This window comes from Scomber scombrus, chromosome 18 (assembly GCF_963691925.1).
Source record: "Scomber scombrus chromosome 18, fScoSco1.1, whole genome shotgun sequence".
Classification (NCBI taxonomy): Eukaryota; Metazoa; Chordata; class Actinopteri; order Scombriformes; family Scombridae; genus Scomber; species Scomber scombrus.
Genome location: NC_084987.1, coordinates 17640829 through 17657621, shown reverse-complemented (window position 1 = coordinate 17657621; position 16793 = coordinate 17640829). Strand labels below are relative to the sequence as shown.

The 16793-nt window shown below is 39.2% G+C and overlaps 1 protein-coding gene across 1 annotated transcript; it reads right to left on the bottom strand.

Annotated features, from left to right (window-relative positions):
* Nucleotides 1-50: 50 nt before the first annotated feature.
* slc6a16a (solute carrier family 6 member 16a) lies at nt 51-15334 on the bottom strand. The gene is made up of 13 exons (XM_062439322.1): nt 15277-15334; nt 8056-8165; nt 7222-7447; nt 6169-6326; nt 5218-5344; nt 4949-5124; nt 4689-4799; nt 4293-4534; nt 4008-4188; nt 2947-3148; nt 2279-2438; nt 2036-2198; nt 51-1073 (listed from the first exon to the last, which is right to left on the bottom strand). The coding sequence occupies exons 1-13, from the start codon at nt 15332-15334 to the stop codon at nt 735-737; spliced, it is 2253 nt and encodes a 750-aa protein (XP_062295306.1). The 3' UTR covers nt 51-734.
* Nucleotides 15335-16793: the final 1459 nt, after the last annotated feature.

Below are 16793 nucleotides of genomic sequence, written 5' to 3'. Positions count from 1 at the left end.
TTATGAGGTAAAATGATACAAATATAAAGTAATTAACGTCTCTCATTTCACACACACACGCCCACACACACACACACACACGCACATCTAAAAACACAAACACACAGACATGCAAACATCACAGTTGCTGGAGGAAGAATGTTTTCATGCAAACCCATACTTGGCATGTAGCTAAAAAATACTCCTCAGAAAGCATATTTCTGTCAGTTGCTGCATTTATTGATTCAACAGCCACGCACACTGCCAGCTGACTCAGTTCTGACTCCTACATGATATCAGGTTGGCAGAAACAATAGATAAACCTAATATAATGGTGGCTGGCATCAATCTCTCACTCTAAAATCTTCGATAAATTGTTTGTTTCACCAGTTATAGCAGCTTATTGCTTTTTAGTGTTTATATTTTCTGAACAGGTGGTTCAGAAAATGTATGGAGGGTTGACAAGGAGGAGGTTATAGATGTGGTTCCATGATTACAGAATCTAAAAAAGCTTTTGATTACACTGGTAATGTTCATTCAATAATATAAATTGTTAAAAACAACACATCAGCAATGTGGGGTTCGCTGAATATGATAAAAGGGTGCTACCCAAAGTCTCTATCTCAGATGAAGAGTATTTCTGCTTAGGACTGTCCACCCTTCACTTTGCGATATCCCTTGCAGGGTCTTGCTTATACACTCTCTGAGGTTCAAAATGTTGTCCTTTCACAAACAACTTCCCTCCTACGCCATGTTCACAGCCCTGTATCTTGTTCCTCATCCTCCTCCTCCTCCTGCTGGGACAGAAGCCGGTAGTGTTCGTTGCCCATCGGCAGGAAAGTACTTCTGGGACGAGCGACGTCTTCCTCACAGGGAAGTTGGTGGGAGTTGGTCTCCAGCTGATCAGTGGAGCTGCACTTTGTGTACAACTCACGGTGCATCTCCTGGTCATTTAAATCCTCAGAGTCAGGGGCCATGCGGTTTTTCAACATGGAATGGATGTAGCCAATAGGCACAGGCAAGGTGGCGAAGACTATGAGCATGACAATCATAACCAGAGACCAGCCAGGGTACTCTAGAGTCATCTCAGAGGCCTGAAGAGAGCAGGAGACAGAGCATGTCAAAGAGAGATGTACGGGCAGACACAGTAATATTCAGGCCAAATTTGATGCATTACTATATTTGAAGGTAGTTAAAACACTCTGGATACTTTTGTTTTTGCCTGAAAAGTATGTGTCCCAGAATACACAGAAATGGAAATATTTAAACTTTTTGATATGTTCCAGGTTAAACTTGGCCTATATTAAAAATGTAAACAATTCCCTTCAAAAATGTTGTTGCACATTCAGTATTTTTTATTCAAATCATTATAGCTGTTATGTTCTCCTATTTTATGTAACGTACAACCAAATTATAGTGATTGTGAGTGAATTTTACTCAATAGCACAATACACAAACCCACCAATGGTTTCTGACTATTTCTCAGATAGACATGTGGCTGTAATGCATGAAGACACACAGCAATGTGCCAGGAAGAAAAAGTCTGTAAGCTAGTAGACACAGCTTTGCAAATGCTTCATAAGGAAGGAAATACATTTAGTGCATTCATTAGACATCTAGGATACACACATACATTTTGATGAGTAACACTGACTGTAAACAAAGACTGTGTTTATTTAGAAGAAAATTACAGTTTCCCTTTAAGATTTCCTTGAACTTTTAGATGAATGATTCCTATGGGGATTCGGGTCTTTATAGCAGCTAATAATAGCTGCTATGAAGCTCCATAAATAGCTCCATAGATATGAAGAGGAAAAATACTGAAGCAATGCTGTAAACCAGAAAAATCTACACAATATCCAAACAATCTGAAAGTACAATTAATGAATACTGAGTTCATACTAAAACATATACTAAAAAATCTACAGTTGTGCATTGCTGATGATTTGGTGAAAAATATAGTGTTTAATAATGGTGTGTATGTCACATACAATGTAGACTAAAACAGCCTTTTTAACCTCTCTGTATGACAAAGAACAGTTGTCCAGTATCTTACTGTGTTTTGATTCCAGGAGGTGTATGTTGGCCTTTTGAAGACCACACGCAAGAAACTGGCAGCCAGGAGACCGATCATCGCCAACAGACAAACATATTTCCAAAGATATTTGTACAACACTGGAGGGCGCCATTTGAGCATGACTTCAATATCATCCAGGAAGCTGTAGTTATGGAAAATGTATGAGATGCATCTTTTCACTACAGGAAATAAATACAGATAATTTAATGGTGAAAAACTTACCGATCTGTTCCATAAACCCACGACACACTGATGGTTTCAAAGACTACCACAATAACTAACGGGAGGGTTGCGGAGTAGTCGTCAAACATAGTCACAAAATAGTTGCCTGAGCGCTGGGTAAACAACAGTCCTATCAGGAATCCTAAAATACAGCTTGCCACTGCGAAACAGATATGAAAACAGAGTAAAGATACTTGAACAAACAAAGCCTATGAGGTCCGTCTGATAAAATGAACTACAGTTTATATCAGAAACTTCTGCTAACAGTGATGTATTGCTCCTTTCTGGTGTTTAAATTGCAAACATTTTAACAGTTCTGGTGTTCAGCTAATGTTGCTTTTCTTTTTCTATTTTCTTTGTTAAAATATGGTTATAAATAATCAAGAACAATCAATATCCAGCCTGTACTTCAATCTAATCATGTTCAGTAACTACACATGGATAATTGTTGTATAGTCTTTAGAGGCAATTAATGTCTGAACTCTAAAAACAGGAAGAAAATGCTGACAGATTCTGGTCAGATATCTAAATGTTTTGTCCGGGAGGAATATTTAATTGTATTAATCTTAATTTAATTTTACTATTAAGCCAGTTAAGAGTCATTTTAAACAAAAATTGCAATCACCTGTGATACAATGTTTAATCACGTGTTGACTTGTGTGTGTTACCAGTGAGAAGTGTCCGGTGGCGTCCCAAAAAGCTGAAGTTGTCCATGAGAGGTGTGAGGATTCCCTGCATGGTCCCAAACATGGTGCTGAGGCCCAGGTTGAGCAGCATTAGGAAAAACAGTGTGGACCAGAAAGGGCTGGCTGGGAACAGGGCCATCACCTCAGTGAATGCTATGAATGCCAGGCCTGTCCCTTCAACGCCCTGAGCTCAAACAAAGACAAGACAGAGTGCGTGGAGGGAAAAAGTCTGAACAAGAGTTTTATAAATGTTGACTAAAGATGGCCATCAAGTACTTGGTGGCTATATGTGTGACCAAAGAGAAAACAAAGATATGTCACTTGGGATTGGCAAATCCAGCAGCAGTATTATGTACATTATCCACTAGCCCATATGTTTTTGGATAATAACATATAGATACTTTATACACTCCAGATGACGAGTCTACATCCACACCAGCAGCTCTGTGACGCTATAATGCTAATTGTAAAGAAAAGCTACCTCTTACACAGATAAACCAAAGTAATGGACACACTATAGCTTTGACCTGGCGAAACAAAAATACTCTACTGCTGTGCCTTTATTTTTGAACATATGGGATTTTTGATAAAATAAACACTGTGAGGTAACATTATTTTGGTACCTCCTCCTCTGTTTCTTTAGTTTTTCCTTTCACTCCTCAATCACATCTTCTCTCCTGGACGCCTATAGGAGATAAGGCACATCCCATATGTTTTCATCTTCTTGCCTGCTGGATATTTTACAGTACCTCCCAGATTCCTCAGGGGTCCTGGGAACAATAGCAGTCCACCTATTTACTATTGTTATTGAGGCATTCATCTGTGGTTGAGTCCCTGATGGTTTTTTCCAAGCTGGTGTCCAGCACCTCATGAAGCACCTGCTTTGATCCTTCTCTCTCTCTCTCTTAAAAACTTTTCTTGAAAAGGTAGCTGGTTTATAACCTTTCAAGGCATTGGGTGTAAACCATTTTAGGATGAGTCTCATAGAGTTTGATCTTGATCTACTATGATCCTCTAATCCGGATGTCTTAAGTGTCCCTCACCTCATTCATCTCCTTCTCCAGACTGCAGTCAGTGATGTTAGGACCAACCATGGAGGAGTAGTGTTGGTACCACTCGCTGTAATCAGTTATAGACACAGAGCTTGGATCTGTCATGTTAAACCAAGGCCACCAGTGCTGATCAGATCCGTGGGACGACATGGCGCTTAGTAGGCCAAGATTTCTGGAAAAGGTTCAAATAAAAAGATTAAATATAAGCAAGGCAATGTCTATTGTGAAAAGCCGATAGCACAATTATTGTGCTTGCGCTACAAGTTAGATCCATACTTAGCCACGCAGCGTAGTGCGATGTTCTTGGAACGGAAACCCAACACGACGAAAACCACTAACGAGGCCAGCACAGATGTCATGAAGTTAATGCAGGAGACCATCAGCGCGTCCCTGTGGCAGTTGTTGTGTACTGGATTGTAGGAGGAATATGCGATAACAGAGCCATAGCCCAGTCCAAGGGCAAAAAACACTTGTGTAGCAGCCTGCCGCCACACTTGCACACTACCCCAAATTTCCAGCTGAGAAATGCCACAAAATAGGGTCTTGTTTAGTGTAAATTACTGTGAAGGCTATAAAGTTTAGGAGAGGTCCTCATAGGTTAGCGCTATACAAATAAATACGGTCTTTAAGCAACATGACTATGATCAAACGCATGATGAAAACCGTGCTTACTCTAGGGTAAAACATATAGGTGACTCCTTCCATTGCGCCGTCCAACATCAATCCTCTGATGAGGAAAATAAAGAGCACCACATAGGGAAAGACTGAGGAAAAGTACATCACCTGAAAGTTGGAAAAAGAAAAAGATAATTGCTGTGCCAGAAAAACTTTTAACAGTAACATAAGCATAAACTTCGTATATGTGTGCTGAAGCAGTGGTTGTTGATATATATCGTTGGGCTACCTTGGGTTAAAAAGAGAGAATAACTTACCTTCGCAGAAGACTTGATGCCCTTGATCATAGCTAAGGAGACAATTGCCCATGCAGCCAATAAACAGCCTGTCATGATGTAGTTAAACCCTCCGGAGTCATCGATGGAATTTGTGATGTTAAGGGCTCTCCGAAACCAGAAATATGATGTTGGGGAGCTGCTTGCACACTCTTTGACTGTGGATTGAGAGCAGACAACACTATAGATCTCAAACTGGCATGCACATGACTTAACATTTTGTTTAACTTCTTAGTTATGGTAGCAAGTACCTGTGTAATTGGTGGTTACATCAATTGGACACTGGGTCCACGGCAGCGGATACTGAAAAGAATTACCCATGTAGAACAGGCTCCATGCAATGATAACATTGTAGTAAAGGGCCACATAAAAGCAGACCTAGAAGAGAAGAAAGGGCTTATGAATTATCTGCTTAATTTATTATCAATATTTACATTGCAAGTCATTGAGATATAGCATATGTGGTGTACAGTATATTGCACGTTGCATGTTCTCTCAAGGTCAAACATCTGGTCAGTGGGTAAAGGTATGCTTCAAGTGGAACCATAATGGGTTTGTGACGCCATCTTACAGAGCAATGAGGCTTTTTGGAAAATAAACACGTTTTAAAAATAGCATCTGTGCCAAAGCATACAGTACACGTCTGTGTGCTGAACATGCACAGAAAGTTCTTTTCACACTGTGTTTGCCTTGTATCATTCGTAGAGAAAACTGTTACGCAACAAACTGCCAGCACCACAGCGCGCCAACTTTCTCACGTTACAGCATGGTAGGATGTCATCATCACCCTTTTTTAAGGATGCACACAGTATGGCTTGTAATAAAAAGAAAGGATTATTTACATAAAGGCAATAAAAGGGGTAGTATTGTAGGTGCAATGGCTCTTAAATGAGAATGAGTGGAGAAGACGTTCATGCTAATAAAACTTTTCATTCTGGGGCTGTGCAACGATGAACTATGCTAAAAATATTGATGTTGGCCCAAATATGAAAAATCCAGTCGGCTACCAAACCACAGCAGGCCACTCGAGATACTATGAACTATGAGTAATCTCAGGCTTTTTTTCTCAGTACAGTGTTGACAGTTGAGGTGTCTTACGGAATACAGGGAGGAAAATGGACTTTACTGCTTCCCCATTTTGACATTTATGCAGCAAATAATCCAAAGTATAGAAATAAAATAAAGAAAAGGTAAATCCTCACTATGCAGCTGGAGTAGCCAATCCCTGCTAGCTTCGGAGAGATGTGCTTCCATACCCCGATGCTGCCCTGTCGAATGCTCTGGCCAGCTGCCAACTCCATGAAAAACAGTGGAACTCCCACAACCAGTAAAAGAAAAACATACAGCAGCATGAAGGCCCCTGGAAGGAAAAATAAAGACATGTATACTTAAAGGGGAACTCCACTGATTTTACCCATCCAAGCCTGTTTTCTGATGTTAAAGTGTGAAAATAGTTGTAAAAAGAAGTAGATGTGTAATGGTTTTCTGTTGATTGGTGATCACATGATGATGTGTCCTTTATAAAGAGAGAGTTCACTGCTGTCGCACATGCTCTGAGGGGCTTTATGCTGAAATGCGTCAGCAGATTTGTCAGGCTATTGATAAATAATAAATCACCCATACATGAGGTGATTCTTTTTACTAGTGCTACATTTGTTTTGGAGAATATAATTATATAAAGCCTTTTGTGGCAAAGTCTGATAGATCGCCTCAAGTGATGTCTGACTACAGGTTTGAAACTGAAAAAAAAAGAAAAAAAACCCAGACGTGTAGTTAGAAAGAAGCTAGGTTACCAGACCTATTTAACCCTGCTTGAAGCTAGCAGCTCAAGGCTACATTCGCTGCTAAAACACACCTGAATCTATACAGTAGAATACATTTTGTAGAGATGCATGGTGGGTAATGTAGGAGCCAGGTTTAGACAAGGGAGAATGCATGGAGTAAAAAAGGTATTATGTCTGGTGCATCGATTTTGATGCTTTTTCCATCATGAGTCAGGACATTGTTATTGAAGCGCAATGCTAAATCAGTAAATCAGTTTTCTGATCCCTTCATAGTTCCTCATATCTATGTGTTCGTTTTATAGCTTACGTTAATTTTCTCTTTGCTTTTTAACTATTTTCTTTATTATGCATTGTGTTGTTTTCTGTGTTTGTCAAGATACAAAGGTGTCAGTTACTGGTGTTAATGGTGTCATGATGATCAGTCAAAATCACTCAGTTGAAATTTACAATTACTTCCACAGAGACACTCACCTCCTCCATTTTGGTGGCAGAGGTATGGAAACCTCCACACATTCCCTAAGCCAACACTAAACCCCACCTGGGCCAACACGTACTGGATCTTAGAGTCCCATGCTGGCCGGTCTTCGCCGTTTGTCTCGGCTTCATCTGGATCGAGCACAGTTGCAAGCTGAGTTTCAGACTGGCCCTCTCCCAGCCAGGTGCTGTCCTCGTTGCCATCCAGCGAAGGCTTCTCCGTCTTGTAATAAACAGAGAAGAAGAAGAACAGTGGTTCAAGTAAAACTCGTCATATCAGGTTTATTGTTAATATAAGACAGTGCGGATAAAATCTAACATGATACTAGATACTTGTGCCAAGCTACTTGTGTGCCAATATTCCACATTCATATGCAACCAAAAATAAAATGAGTGTGGGGAAAAAAACATTTTCAACAGCCAAAATCACAGGTTCTGCAAAATATCTGTTTCACATTCCAGCAGATGCTCACTGTGCTCAACTCCTAATTTATCATAGACATATCACAATCTGTAACAATATGAAAAACTGATGGGACTGACTAAAGACCACTGAGAGGGGAAAGAAAGGCAGCTCTTGTGTTTTGTTTTTATAGCGTCACATGTGCGCTAAGCTCTCCCTCCCTTCACCTGCCATGTGAAAACACCACCATAAGACATATGTGCTGTAACTCCTGCCAGTTTCCAATTTCATAACAAAAAAAACAAAAAAAAGATATGCTAAATGTAGGAAAGCATGAGCAGACATGCAGTGTCTGAGCACAACTCAACTCTGTCATCAGACGACACTTTAATACTGAAGTAGACACACTCCTTGGACTGAACACACACTTGGAACCAGGTCAGATAAGCCAGCTGGATCCAAAATGGCTTAACACGAGCCAAACTTCCTTCAGGACATGACCTAGCAGGATAATTGTATGTTCCACTGCTGGTATCAGCTGGTGAGAATGGAAAAATACAGAAGGTGTATGACCCATAAAAAGCATTTGGCTGTCCGGCACAGACGCCCAGATAGGGAAGGCGATTTCAGGAATATGCATACACACACATACTGCATGTAGAGAAGTGTATGAGAATGACAAATATGCATGCACACACAAATAGCTAGAAGGGAAAGTAAGAGCGGTAGCCATGAGGCTCTCAGGGTGACGGGGGGGGATATTTTTTGGTGGCGAGTGGGTGGGAGCCGGTTGGAGAATCTACAGGGAGGTGTTGGGATTACATTGGTTCACACTGTGGGTGGTGCTGAGGTGCATGGGGGGGGGGGCAAGGCAGTAGAAGGGTTATTAGGATTTGTTTTAACATTTTAGATACAACAGAACAGCTCAGGTGACAGCAGTTTCACTAACGTCAAGGCCTCCAAATGTTTGAACTCACAATATAAAAAAATCAGGTTCGAAGTTCACTTCATTAATTCATAAAACCAGGAAAATGATGGTGCTCCAAACCTGATCAACCAATGTTGACTACAGAACATAGCATAGGCAATTGGTTGATCAATCTATTTGTCTACTAATGGAACATTAATATTCATTTAATTTTTTGAGGTTTTGCTACATTTTTTATTACTATATTCTGGCATGTAGATTAATTGAAAAAGTGACGTGATAAGGAAAATAACGGTTTCTTCCTCCAGATCTAGGTAACCTTCGATAGTGACTCAGCAAGGTATCCTGAACGTGATTCAATACTAGACAGAGCTGATAATGTCTGGCTATCAGATCTGTGAGTAACCTTGGTGGTGTAGCTCTCTACTCACTCACACCGTGAGTAGCATATTTCACATCAATTTAAACTTTTTTTGAAATGTGCTTTTGACTTTTATAACACATTCAGAATGGCCAAATACTGACTGTTCATTGTTCAGTACTGGGCCATGCTGGAGGTTTTTGCGAAATGTTGCTGAACTGCTTAGTTTTTCTCTTTCCTTCTATTTTCCTATATTTGGTTTAACCCTAAATTATCTTCTTTCCCCACAGCCCCCTCCGCCCAGCACATAAACAGACAGGCGCAAACCACACACACACACACACACAGACAGTGGTTGTAAATATCTTTAATATTTATAGAAAACTGACATGTCTTTAGAAATGAGCTGGGAGATTTAAAAACACTGTGCAAATATGTTTACACTGGATCAGATCCAAAGTAGTGCTGAACTTTATGGAATATGACGTTTTTATTAATCAATAACATAACAGATATCCAATAAAGTGGAATAAGCATGCCCATAAGTCCCAATATATGTCATTATAATCTTTATTATTCAGTTTTACAATTTGAACTAATATCATGGTATGAACTGTATGACTCGTATATGTAATGATTTCATTAAATATCTGCATTTACACAGTAAATACAGTAACTGAAAATGACTGCCATGCTGCTGTATTTTTAGTACGCGCTCAGCTTTTCTAATAAACAGTAAATAACTGCTGCCAGATTGACTCAACAAGATTTTTCTCAATAGACTATTTACACCACAAATAGAAACACCTCTTTTATGTAATGTAATGCAATAGCCTGGTACTGCGCTGCATAAAACATGGTTTTGTTGTGTTGTGTTGTGTATTGGACTGCTTTATAAAAATAATAATGTTTCTAATATTTTGTCCACCTCATTCACATAAAGCGGAGCAATAAAATGTTGTTTAACACAACAACACCACAAATACCCATTGATTTATTCATGACAGACAGTCTATTTTATATTCATTATTTATTACAGAACTGCTCTACTGGATTTCATTACATTCTACAGGAAATCATACTTTTCTGTTCACGCGCTTTAGTTTGGACAAATTTGGGGAGCATGTGTCTACAATTGTTTTATATTTGAAGATATTTGTTGGTATTTATTTGTGGATTGGAAAATGCACCAGAAATAACTAACAAATTCACATATATTATATTCACACATACACATTTGTTAGTCTCATTCTAAACTTGTGGATCATGAAACACACAATTTCACACCATAATGCAGAGACGTCTGAGATCCATAAACACAGGTTCCTCATTCCGGTTTTAAACATATTAAAAAGACCATGAACTAGGATGTATATGAAGACATATATTGCTGTACATTTTTATGTGGAGGATGTCATTTTGTTTCCTTCTGTGGCAGCAGAGCAAAAGTGGAGTATTGAATAGAAGTGGAATAGTAGTAGAAAGTTGCACATTCCAGCAAAAGTGTTAATAGGTTACAGTCAAACATATTCAGTGTGTAAAACACTTTGTTTTATGTGTTTATCCATCATGTGGATGAAGATCTTTAACAGCATGTATACTTGTATGAGGGTCTCAGGTTACAGTGACCGCAACCCTCCAGACATGGAGAGAGAATAAAGCCCCTTTCATGCACACTCTGTAAACGCTCTAGCAATGTTACATGTCACTCTGTAAACGCTCTAGCAATGTTACATGTCACTCTGTAAACGCTCTAGCAATGTTACATGTCAATGTCATGTTTGCAACGAAGACAAGGGTCGTTATCTTTAGGTCTCTCTGGCAATCTGCCCACGCAAGATATGTCTGTAATGCTCAGCTCTATCTTGGCTCAAGAGTAAACTGAACTAAACAAAACACAGCAGTCACACTCATCAGGCCATCAGCTAGAACTACGATAACATGTGAGCAAAGCAGGGATTAAACAAGAGACAAAACCTAACTGTAGTGTCTTGTCAAGCTTTTTAATGTTGTGTCACAGGATCTATTGCAGTGCTGCTGTCGGTCTTGTGCAAAACATCACACCGATGCCTTTGTATCAACACGTGTCGTCACACAATATAGGATAATCTTGAGGAAATTTTCAAAAACAAAAATGACATGTAATAGCAGAACATTAACAAGCTATCAAACAAATCACAATATCAAGAAGCTGCAGGCTGGGAGCTATCGTTCAATTGTCATTCAAGTTTATTAATTCACTTTGTCAACCTGTTTCAACATTTTTAGGTTCAAAGGAGCTGGAATCTATCCCAGTGTACATTTAACAAAAGAAAAAGGGCCAACACCCAACAAGTATACACTAAAAAGGACACAAAGTATCGCAAAGTACGGTACTCGACCCCTAAAACATATACATACACACACACACACACACACACACAACACACACACACACACACACACACACACACACACACACACACACACACACACACACACACACACACACACACACACACACACACACACACACACACACATACACATACACATACACACCATAGTATTACATAACCTGAGTAGCTGTCAACCATGAACAGACCTTGAATGTGGCTTATTGCCTTCCTGCAAAGCATCATGGAAACATACAGTAAATCTACATACACACTGTATACATTTATGAAGTGCTACAGCTGTCTGTAGCTTGTGGACATCTGCACATTAACCTGTTTATGTTGGCAATGAAACAATAACTGTGGGGTTAAACACTGTGGGGCTTTAATCTCAGGGTATTTACATCCACATCAGATCAACAGTGAAGGACTTGTTGAATGTTTATCTACAGTACTTCAATTATACACTAATTGGACAAATGGACCTCTTTAAAAAAGTTATTAAATCTTATGTCTGGCTGTAATTTGGTTTGTGCTGCAGTACAACAGCCTGCAATACTTCATCCTTTTTTTTATTGCAAAGGAATATAACAGACCTCTTGTACTGACACCTTTTTACAGTCAAGTGTGGGAATTTGCTGAACATATAGTGCTGTATGCTTACTCCTATGGATAAATGTATAGAACAATAAGCTGCATGGGGGAGATTATCCAAAGTCAGGCAGCATTAAAGCCTATTCATGACTGGTTAAGTAACGGACAAAGACTTCTAGTAATGTACACAAGCAGTACATCCAGAACTTTTGACTTTTCCCGAGGAACAAACTACGGAAACAAACAAAAGCAACACGTGGCTCGGATGGATAACATGCACTTAAACTCATATTCACACATTGACACAACACACCAACGACGTTGAATGGACATACCATGCTGACAGCACGGTCCAAGAGAGGAGTAGAGTTTCCAGCAGTCTTGGTGTTGGTTTCTCTGCCCGTCCCTTTCTGACAAGGGCTACTTTTAAACTCTTCCTTTTTTGGGTTTGAGGATATTCAGTCTAACCAATACTATGCTTTGTTAAGGGAGAAAAGTCGCAACCAAGTGCTTTTAACAACATGTGGCCACTCTTGTGCTGGAAGAAACTCTGTCGTCGCAAGCCAAGAAGAAATGAAGGAGAAGTTACTGTAGTTGGAGCCAATGGGAGGACTGAAGGGGCTGAACTAACCTCAGCGGGGCAGGACAACACAAAAATACTCTGCTGGACGTTACTGTGTGTGGAACCTGCTGCTTTCACACAAACACAGTGCTTGGAAAGAGGTTGTGTCCCTTTTGACAGCAGCATGCTTACTTTGCTCTGCACTGCGTTCACGTGCGCTGTAGTTTGCAGGAATCCAAACGCCAACAGCCGATTATAATTGCGCGTCTATTTGGACAATTAGGGTAGAGGCAAGCGGACTGTACCCAAAATGAAGATGACTTCAATGCTAGGCCACAAAGCGCAGCACAAAACTGCGTTCACTACCTGTGTGTTAATTAGCGCCTCATTAACTCGCAGCAGCCCATTAATCAGCGCCTTAATTGGACTTCCTGTTGTAGCACTCTGCAAACGAAAAGTAATAATGATGATAATAATAATAATAATAATAATAATAATAATAATAATAATAATAATAATAATAATAATTAGTTGTAGTAGTAGTAGTAGTAGTAGTAGTATTTAGCCTTTAGTTGTCTTTTAAAACTTTATATATAGTTTCAGAGGTTAAAACATTATCAGGGATAGTTCCTGATATTCTATATTACATTTTAAACAGGGGTGTCATGTGTTTGAGCAGTAGCAACAATGAATCATATTTTATAAACAGATCATATATGTTTCATATGGTAAAATATTAGCTTATGTCAATGACAGCTCCTAAACTAATCTCTCTGTAAAAAAAATCTAAACATTCACTATGAACATGTAAAAGAAAGCCAAAGAAAGTGACTATTCCTCTGACTGTCCGAAGTGTGCAATAATACGGAGCCAGCAGTTTAAAACATGAATTGTGCTATGATCTGACAAAACAGTCTTTGTGTCCATGGTGGCCGTGAACATAAATGATGATGCAGCACGAGCTTAAACAAGGCAGGGATGATAAGTCCTATGCATTTTGCAAAGCGGAAGGACTGTTAGGAGTCAGTGGCGACGACAGTAACATAATTTGCAAAAACAGGAGAAATGCAAAACGTATACAAAGCTGCGGGGGGCTCTGTCCATGGTGCTCGTTGGCCATGTAGAAACAGCACACAACTCATCATCAGTGCATCTGAATACAACACAACATCAAGCTTTACCACTGCTGATTTAGACGGCGCATTTTCCCCTTCAGTAAAGCAGAATGAAACTGTCAATTTCAGCCCAGTTTTTCTTTTTAAGTGACTTTTTTCCGAGGCTATTGAGGCGCATGGTGATGGGATGAAATCTGGCCTTTCAGCACACATAGACAACCAATTGTATACTGCTGTAGTTCTGGAGGAGTGAATGCATTTAAGCTTAAATAAATAGTGATTCAGTGTTGAGAGTGTACAAGTTTAGAATTTATGCTCCTAATAAAAGCGCCTCCTCAGTGGGGAAGTCACTGCAGCTAAGGAGAGCTATCCTGAACTTCTACTGATGCACCAAAGACCGTATATAATGTTTATTATAGTGTAGTATGCCAAGTCACTGTGGCCACACAGCTGATTTAAACAAGTTGCTAGTAAATTCAGAGTCTCAGCCACCTGTTGGCTGAATGTGAGGAAAATCAATACTGCTCCTAGTGGTAAAAATGTGCCATGGTGACCCTTAATAGCACACATAAATTCAGCAAAAAACATTTGTATGTTTTAAATGCTGTTCTGGTTCCTGTAGCATGCAGACCATACTTGACTATCATCATTCAAATGCATTGACAGTGACTGTGTTAACATTCACCATATTCAGAAATTAATATAGCTACATTAGACATTAAAGGAAGACGGTGAGTCTGAGGGTCCCACCTCTTTCTTCCTTCAGATGCAGATCATAAGTGTCCTTTTACAAGTCAAAGTCAGGATAGAATGGATTGCTCACACCATTAACACCCTTATAGTGAATCCTAAGACAAATGTGACTACTGAATGTTTCTTAAAGGCATGGGATGACATGAGAAATGTCTCAGCAAAATCTAATGTATGTCATATACAAACACTAATAAATGCACAATTTAAACAAAAATGTCAGCTTGACAGACTGTTAGATAATTCATTTGGCCAAGACCTTACTTGACTTGACAGACTTATATAAACTTTCATGTTGTTCAATAGTCAACACGCTCTGGATCCTCTTAGAAGCTGATAAACTAACTTGCAAAAAAAGATAACTGACCCAAAGCAGGGTTCATCCAAACACTGCCGTACACCCCGTTCATTATTTATGTCCTTGATAGAGGTGCTTGAAAAATCTTTTATCATATTCCATTACAACAAATCTAAACTAAATATAGAACATTAATATCATGTATAACTATAAATAGCACATTGTCAGCAGGGATACATACTCCAGGCTATGAAGTAAGTCTTTGCTGTTTTGTAGGTTCTAAATGTTACTGTATAATACATGCACTTTTTAAATTCTAGACATCTGAGTAAACATTCATTTTAAATACTATCTGCTTAGTTGCTCTAATCCTAGGCCTCAGGTAGCTCATCAAGGTGTCCACATATTTCAATTATGTGTCATATGATTGTACTTGTTGTTGTACCTGATTTGTGATTAAAATGAAACTGACTGAATGTACGAGTGTATAGGGACAAAGTGAATGTTTTTAAAGTGCTGAAAGCATGAAGCGTGGAGGTGAATCTTGCTTGTGGTTGTATGGCAGTGACTGGGTCAGAAATGTCTCTTCTTTCTCCTCTACACTAGCCAAATCCATCAACCATCAGATTTTCATTATAATCAGCAAATATTTAAGTAGCAGCTCACGTAACGGCCAGCCGGTGTCACTGTCCACCAGCACAAAAGTGCTCAACCCCAAGCTCATGTCCTCATCTTTTTAAAATTACTCTCATGCAAGAGTACCTTACCTTCAGTACCTTAGTGACTTTAACTTGTAAGAAGTTAAAATCGTGATAAAGACACTGTTTTAACACAAATGTTTGGCAGACCTACCTCTCAACCTCTCATAGTTCACCCTCTCTTCTTCTTGTGGTCCTTTGCGTCTCTGTCTTCTTTTATTGTTGATTGTTTCAATTAAACACCATCACTAGTACTCTGAAATAGCGTCATGATAAAATAGCATCCATTATGGGTGTGTATTCTGAAAAGGGAGAAAATGGAAGACTGCCTGCGGCTGTATGACAGATTAAATTCAAGAAGTACAGACACATCCACTAGTAAATCTCTTATCAGCGGTATATTTGCTAATTGGTTCATCATGTATCTGTCAAAATGCTGAAGCTACACGAGCCAGCAGTATTACATTTCTGAAGTTAAGTTCTCCATATCAGAAACCAGATATCCTACATTTCACCTGCATCCTTTTTTCATATGTTCTCACATCATTTTTATTAGACTTGTCTGTAAAAGATGTGTTTTTTTGACAAACATACTTAATGTTGGTCAGTCATTTGGAGAATGGAAAAAAAAAGTTTTGAGTTTTTCCAGTGATTTTATTCTGTGCAGTGATTTACTTTTCTTACCAATACTTTTCATTCACTACACCTTCTTTAACAGATTCCTAGTTGAATAAATGACTCCCAGTCAAACTGATTCACATCAAACAATGAAAACATTTTGAAGAACAGACGACTATAAGACAACAACAAAAAAGTTGGTTATTTATTATGAAGTGATTTTTTTGGTAGCCTAGGTGGTTGCATGGTGACAGTATAAAGACCTTATAGGGAAGGGTGCTCAAATCAAACAAAAGCCAACTTAACTAAAGCTCCACTTTTAATTACTTCACTGTGAAGCCTGATCTTGGCCTACGTTTTGTTAATGTAGTCTCAAACGAAACTAGATGTTAACAGAATTTGTGGAGGTGGGGAGTTTGAGGACGACTGCGTTACATTTATGGAATGGCATGTGTTGCAGATCACATTTGCCCCTTGGCACAAGCCACAGGCAGTTGTTGATAGAAGTGCCTGTCGTAAGGAAGAAGAAACCCACAAAGATGTAGTTAGAAGAATGAGAGGGAGGGAGCGTGCGTTTGTGTGTGTATCAGAGTAAGAGGAGAGTGAAAGCATACACAGATTAACTGCAAAAGGAAAGCCAGACTCGTTTTTCTCGTTTCTGCATAGCTCAAGAAAGTGGGATGGACTCTAGTAAACAGCTTAGATCAGTGCGAATACAACTCAGCATGAGGACTGGTTTCTGAAACTTGGATTTAAACACTCAAAGCGCACCAAAAGGTACAGTGATTAATCTAGACTACGTTTTTTAAAATGACGTAAATACCATGTGTGTTTGTGTGTTTGTGTGTTTGTGTGTGTGTGTGAGAG

Excerpts from the sequence above, each read along its gene's own strand:
- slc6a16a (XM_062439322.1), bottom strand. The coding sequence starts at position 15,334 with ATGAGCTTGGGGTTGAGCACTTTTGTGCTGGTGGACAGTGACACCGGC. Across the intron at positions 8,166-15,276 it reads TGACACCGGCTGGCCGTTAC|CTGATACCAGCAGTGGAACA; the intron begins GTGAGCTGCTAC and ends CATTCTCACCAG. Across the intron at positions 5,125-5,217 it reads TGTAACCACCAATTACACAG|TCAAAGAGTGTGCAAGCAGC; the intron begins GTACTTGCTACC and ends CTCAATCCACAG.